The sequence below is a fragment of the Penicillium angulare genome, assembly GCF_028827245.1.
Source record: "Penicillium angulare strain IBT 27051 chromosome Unknown utg000005l_segment0_segment0, whole genome shotgun sequence".
Taxonomy (NCBI): domain Eukaryota; kingdom Fungi; phylum Ascomycota; class Eurotiomycetes; order Eurotiales; family Aspergillaceae; genus Penicillium; species Penicillium angulare.
The window spans coordinates 4,818,439-4,825,017 of record NW_026623164.1 but is presented as its reverse complement, the minus strand read 5'-3'; the positions used below and the strand labels follow the sequence as shown (position 1 = coordinate 4,825,017).

General features: G+C 48.2%; 4 protein-coding genes across 4 annotated transcripts; 2 read left to right on the top strand and 2 right to left on the bottom strand.

Annotated features, from left to right (window-relative positions):
• Nucleotides 1-264: 264 nt before the first annotated feature.
• Nucleotides 265-1,211, top strand: N7478_009173 (putative short chain oxidoreductase/dehydrogenase; the record flags this gene model as incomplete). Its single annotated transcript, XM_056925387.1, has 2 exons — nt 265-739; nt 829-1,211. 2 exons carry the CDS (start codon nt 265-267, stop codon nt 1,209-1,211), a joined length of 858 nt encoding a protein of 285 aa, XP_056778113.1.
• Nucleotides 1,212-1,425: 214 nt separating this feature from the next.
• Nucleotides 1,426-3,420, bottom strand: N7478_009172 (oxidative DNA demethylase; the record flags this gene model as incomplete). The annotated part of the gene is made up of 2 exons (XM_056925386.1): nt 1,426-3,196; nt 3,260-3,420. The coding sequence occupies 2 exons, from the start codon at nt 3,418-3,420 to the stop codon at nt 1,426-1,428; spliced, it is 1,932 nt and encodes a 643-aa protein (XP_056778112.1).
• A 691-nt stretch (nt 3,421-4,111) lies between these two features.
• On the top strand, nt 4,112-4,921 carry N7478_009171 (uncharacterized protein; the record flags this gene model as incomplete). The annotated part of the gene is made up of 1 exon (XM_056925385.1): nt 4,112-4,921. The coding sequence occupies one exon, from the start codon at nt 4,112-4,114 to the stop codon at nt 4,919-4,921; it is 810 nt and encodes a 269-aa protein (XP_056778111.1).
• A 190-nt stretch (nt 4,922-5,111) lies between these two features.
• Nucleotides 5,112-5,541, bottom strand: N7478_009170 (uncharacterized protein; the record flags this gene model as incomplete). The annotated part of the gene is made up of 2 exons (XM_056925384.1): nt 5,112-5,410; nt 5,466-5,541. 2 exons carry the CDS (start codon nt 5,539-5,541, stop codon nt 5,112-5,114), a joined length of 375 nt encoding a protein of 124 aa, XP_056778110.1.
• Nucleotides 5,542-6,579: the final 1,038 nt, after the last annotated feature.

The following is a 6,579-nucleotide window of genomic DNA, read 5'->3' as shown; positions in this document are numbered from 1 at the left end:
CGCTAGGCCCGGCTATCTCCGACTTCAAATGCCAACGTGCAAGGCTCGCAAGAAGATACTATAGAATTATCCAATCATACATACAATCACCGATATGGCCCAGACAGGATTTTGGCAAGCTTAATTAAATTATGTAATAATCTACTGATATATATGCCATATAAGAAGGCAGAGCCCCGCCACAAATGAGAATCATAAACCTACATCGAACTACCAAGGCTATAAGAACTCGATCCCAATAACCCAATCCAACAAATAATAAAGATGACAACTCAACAATGGCTGATCACAGGCGCCTCCTCGGGTCTAGGAGTTATAATGGCCGAACTCGCCCTCAAAGAAGGCCATAAAGTGATTTGCACAGCTCGCGATCCCACAAAAGCAAAAGAACAACACCCCCACATCGAGAAGCTGGGCGGAACCTGGATCCAGCTCGACGTCACATCCAAAGAAACCACCAAGAAAGTGGAAGATGCGGTCCGTGAAGTGAACGGCCAAATTGACGTGATAGTCAATAACGCGGGGTACTCGCTACTCGGCAGCATCGAGGATATGAGTGAGACGGAGATCGAGAATCAATTCAACACAAACCTCTACGGACCCGTACGGGTATTAAAGGGCGCTTTACCATTCATGCGAGCCCAGAAAAGCGGTACAGTAGTGAATATCAGCAGCAGTGCAGGAATAGACGGAGTGCCTACATGTGCGATGTATGCGGGTTCAAAATTCGCGTTAGAAGGTAACTTACCTACTGTTCCTACAAACCAAAAACCGAAACACATAAACAAATTACCAAAACAAAACAAACCAAAGCTAATTAATCTACAGGTATGTCCGAAAGTCTGTCAAAAGAGCTAGCACCGTTCGGGATCCGCGTGCTTCTAGTTGAGCCTGGATCGCTCCGTACCCCATTCTGGACATCGTTCGTCTCGCCCGCCGCGGGAATGAACAAGGACTATGCCGGTACGCCATTGGAAGATGTCCTGAAGAAGTTTGGATCTAAGGAGAGCAATCACCCGGGAGATCCTTTTAAAACGGCCCAGAGGATTGTGGAAGTTGTGACAGGCACTGGCATGGGTGTTGGGAAGGAGAATTTGTTTCGATTACCGCTTGGTTCGGACTGTTATCGGCGCTTTCAGGCGAAAATCGATGGGATGCAGCAGAATTTGAAGGAAGCTGAGGAGATTTCACACTCGACCGGGTATCAGTAGATGGGTAGAGTGGTAGAGTGGTTGTCTGCAGGTTAGTTATTAGAAATGCTGAATTAGAAGTGCGCAGTTCTCTTCATTCATTTCATGGATTGAAGTAAGTATAAATAAAAGATTTTATATGAAATGGTATAATGTATCTACAAATTGTTGCGAATTGCCTTTTTTCTCTTTCAAAATAGCTGTTCAATGTTGCTGAGAAGGAACAATATCCCGCCTACTCATCATCATCTTCTTCCATCTCTTCATCATCATCGTCCTCGTCGTCATCATCAAATTCAACATCGATATCAGCAGTGATATCCCACCGATCACCCTTAGCTGCCGCACTGACATACTTGACAAATTTCAAGGTACCGCTGTCGCGGAGCACGATGCTGAGTCGGTTCCATCCAGCCTGGGTACTGAAGAGAATTCCATCATCCTCGTCAGCACCGGCAGATCGGTAGATTGCAGGGTCGGCCTTCTTCTTGCCGTCCTCCGCATCCTCCTCATCTTCATCACCAGCCATGTAGATCTCGTAACCACCCACCGAAGGATGCTCAGCGGTCTCCTCTTCAGTCTTTTCTTTAGGCTTAGGCTTGGACGAGGATGACTCTGCCTCTGCATTTTCTTCACCGTCGGCCTCCTCCTCATCATCTTCCTCATCCACTTCCTTCTCCCACCCAGTTGTCGGCGTAAGTCCAAGAGTGAACTCCAAACGTGGCTCTTCACCATTGTAGCTATTAGCCAAAGTATAGTCACCGCCGCGACGGAAGCGACGAGCGAGGAAATTGTGACTCTTCAGATGGTCAACACCTGTGATCAGAGCCAGCCATTTCCGGAACGCTTGTGAAGGGAACACCACGTTCAACAGCTCCTTGATAGGATTTGATGTATCACCGGGCGCGGTGTGCTGGTAGAGGTAGCGGTGCTTGTGCGGTGGGCAAGCCACAGTCCATTCTGTTTCAGTTTTGATCTCTTCAGACGAGGCAGGCAGGGTTTGTCGTTCTTGATCCTCAATGTATGCACTGATACGAGAGGCAAACTTTTCATTAAGGAAGCGTTCAAGGCTTAGCGATGACTCGTTCTCGAATGCCTCGGACATTTCCTCTGCAATATCGGGGGTCAAGTATGTGGGTGCAAGATACTGTACCAGGAATTCAAGATCGCTTGCATTGAACTCAGTGCCTTCGGACTGTTCTTCCATTTTGCCTTTACCCTTGCCCTCCACCTCGGGCTCTTCCCAAGAGACAGGTTGTGCTTGGGGCAGATCGTAGATATCGCCACGGCCTTGGAGCTGAGCCAAACTGCTTCGCTCTGCTAGCTTCTCTTCAAGACCTTCCTCATATCCATCTTCGCCTTCCTGAGGAATATGGAACCATCCACTAATAGCCATACGCACGCGCTTCTTGGATTTGTCCTCACCCTCGCGGAAATGATAGACCTCCTCAACGTCGTGGAAGCTCTCACCAGGCTGGACGGTGAAGAAGCTAAGCTGGTTGAAAGCAGGAGGAATAGAGAGACTGAAGTCTGGACTGGGGATCTTGACATCATCACCATTCGCATCCTTCTCGGTTCTAGTAGGGTAGAGACGCAGCGCACCACCCCACTCTTCTTGCCATGGGGTATCTGGGTCGGTCAAATAAAGGATGTAGCTAACACGACGACTACCGATAACGTCGTCATGGCACAGTAGGTGACAACCTTCCGTATAAACATTGATAGCCATGTCTGTCTTGCGACCGCTCAGCTTGCCTGAGCCGGTCACACCAGACAAGAATTCGCGGAATCGGGCCGAGTACATCGCATCACGGAGCTTCAGGAGGGAGGGTAGTTTTGACAAAGAAGAATCGTCAAGACCATCCAAATTGGCCAGATCACCGGATTGGAAGATCTTATAGATATCGGTTTCTTTCTCGGTGAAGTCGACTTGTTCTTGGATCTCTTCGCGGACGGATTGGAGTAATGACGGCTCGATTAAGGAGTGAATTACACCATGATAGTATCTGGATTGAGGTAGCTAGTTAGAGTCTCGTTCATTCACGCATTGGGAGTAACATTGAACGTACGGGTTTGACTTGGCGTATTGATCGGTGTACTTCTGTTGCTCCGCGGAGTTGAACAAGCCTTCACGAAAGCGTGCAGTAGCTTCCTCACTTGAGAGGGCACGCTTCTTGGACTCTGGAAGTCCATTGGCATGAGAGCCTGTTTCATCTGTCTTGCGCTTCATGATTGTTTGAAAAATGTCGCGATCTCCAGACAAGCAACACTGAGGGGACGATCAATGGCCTGATCAATAAATTTTTGCGGGCGGTGAACGATCCGTCAACTGGGGCGGTCAAGCCAGGATTGGTCTCGTCAACATTTGAGTCTTGAAGCTTTGAGCCTATACCTATCAAGCAGGGTATATTTGACCCCATGTGCTTGAACATATCTACCGTGACTTCGGACTTTTTCAGAGTTCCGATCTTTGTTCTATGGCATTGATTCTATTGGAACAAAGCCTCATTCTCTCATTCGCTGGGACTTGAAGATTCGCCTCACTCTAAAGTGATCGACACAATAGCTTTAACACCGATCAATGTTGAATCCCTTTCTCTCTCTCTCTCTCTCTCTCTCTCTCTGTGTGTGTGTGTGTGTGTGTCAATTTTCTTTTCAACTTTATATTCTTTGAATAGATCCACAGAGTTTCCAGCAGTCGACCCCAAAGATTTGGGTGGCCTCATTTGACTGAATCCCCTTCGCGCCAGGCAGCGCCGGTGTCGTCACTTCCCGTGGACCCAGAAACCACTGGAAACACCCTGCAGCCGTCGGATCCAATTCGAGTTTTTCATTTCTCCCCCCTCACACCCCCCCTGGATACCCTTTATAAAACACATCAAATTTGAACTGGGTGCAGGGTGCGCCGTTATTCGCTAACCATGCAACCTGTTCCTGAACCAACGGGGAATGAAGCGAATGAGGCCGAGATACCGGAATATGGACGTTGTACTCCACCCCGCCCGCCATATTCCCCAGTAACGCCTGTGCTCCGTCAGCTGGAACCAGAAGCAGCGAAGAATGCGACTATTGTACCACCACCCTTGTCGCCTTCCCCTACAAGCCAGTATTTTCCTCCACAAACAACATATCGACCGTTGCCACCTCCTGCAAATCCGCCCGTATTCAAACCAGAGCCACCGCCAGTCCCGATCTCGGAGAGTGAGAACCCCGATGCGATCGCACTGCGCTCAGCCTTGTCCATACTGCAGATGCAGAAACAACAGAGTCTACGCGATTTAAAAACTCTCGATCGCATGAAGGTTTCTGCTGCTGCGGACCCAGAAGGGTTTGCGCGCGAGTTGGCAGAGGGTCGGTTGCGCACCGAAGATCGCGGTACTGTGATTCAGTTCTCTGATGATATGGATATGGATCTGGACGACGACAACGATGATGACGATGATAACAAAGAAAACCCGACAACAAAAAGCGCCGATAGCCCCTCCGCGTTCGGTCGCATCCCCCCGCCCCAAAATGTTGTACGAATGCCTCCAATAAACTGGGCCAAGTACAAAGTGGTCGGGGAACCCCTTGATCGCATGCATGAAGAACAGCTACGTCGACCAAATACCGGCGAACTAAGACGAGACCCTGCACCAGAACACGTATTAGCCTCGCCATATCGTCCACTGGTTGACCAGTTAGACACACCTGTACGGCTGGGCCGTCCAAGCAAGACTAAAAAGTCATGATTACGATGAAATTTTATATTGATGACAGCGATGCTACACCTTACGACATGATGTATTTTATTATGAAGCAATTAGAGAGGTGTCCTCGAATATATGCCAATGCCAATGCCATTTGATATTTGATGTGATTTCTCACATCGAATCAATCTCTTCAAGATGGATCAAAAGAATCCATGTTTAGATCTATGGTTTACTTGCGAAAGCCAGCTCCAGACCCTTCTCCGTAGCCAGCACCACCACCTTCCCCAGAGCCCTCTCCAATGCCGATGCCAATGCCACCACCGCCACCAGCGCCCAAGCCGAAGCCTGAACCCGAACCGCCTCCAGCACCAATTCCACTTCCACTGCCATAGCCGCTACCAGCACCGGCACCGAGTCCACCTCCACTTCCATAGCCGGCACCAAGACCGCCACCGCCGCCGCTGCCACTACCAATTCCGAGACCAAAACCACTTCCAGAACCGATACCACCCTCAGCTGCAGCGGCTTCTATAGAGTCAATTTGTTAGACGAAGCTCAATGAGAAGGGATGGAAGGAACGAACCGGCCTCGGCGGCAACAGGAGCCGCAATAGCAACACCTCCAAGGGAAAGGAGGGCAAAGATGTAGTTGAAACGCATGTTGGGATAGTAGACCTAGCCAAGTTCAACGCCGTAAGCACGAGTTTAGCAAAAAAGCAACGCAACAATAATTCAAATATCGTACCTGAAAAATACTTCAAATGAAGCAAAGTGCAATTGAGCGAGTGAGAGAAGAGGCAAGAGGGATCAACCGAGGAACTGTAAGGCTTGTAGATCTGAAAAGCAATAAATCAGCGCGAACATCCCATTTTATATTCTTCTCAAAATTAGATCTCACATCTTGAAAACCGCTGTGCTGAATTCAGCTCATAATCTCGGCGAGTATGTCTTGACTAGAGTCGGAGATCATCGGAGTACAAGCCAGTCATATCGTGGGCTGGATCGCCAGGATTGTAATCTCCAGCAGGCCTTCCATGCCGAACTACATAATACATATATATTGCTTTTCTCATTGATAGACAGACTAGACTGGACATAAATGCATCGAGAGTCCGTGGAGTTCGTATCCTTGTTATGTGACAGGGCCGCGTGGAGCGTGGCTCCAGGTGTCCATGCGAGACGAGCAGCCCTTGGCTACTTGAAAACTTAATCTGAAGATTTCTCCTGGGCTTCTCAAAATATAACATTTGAGCTGCATTTCGTTTTAACGGATCACAATCTGTCAGATCTATTTAGCTAGCAACTGGTAATGTAGCAGCAAGGTAGCAGGCAAGGGCCAGCAAACCGACTATATTGAAAGTAAGCGTGAAAGTAAGCAACTATGCGATTAGTTATACCGAATTCTATATGAGGCATACTGTTAATTTTTTAGATGATGATTCACCATGGTTGCGTTCATCTGCTGAGGAATACGGCGCAGATTCCCAACTATACCATCCCGCAGTCCTCAAGAAATTCATCAGTATTTTGTCACAAAAAACAAAGAACGTTAGACTATACTTGTGCCAAATCCTGTACGTAAACAAGTATATTCCAATTCAAAACTATCCTGTCATCATTGTCATCAGTAATATTTGAAAAGCCCACCAAATTTGATGGTGAGCGTAGATCAAACGATTGCATTGATGACGACTCAGG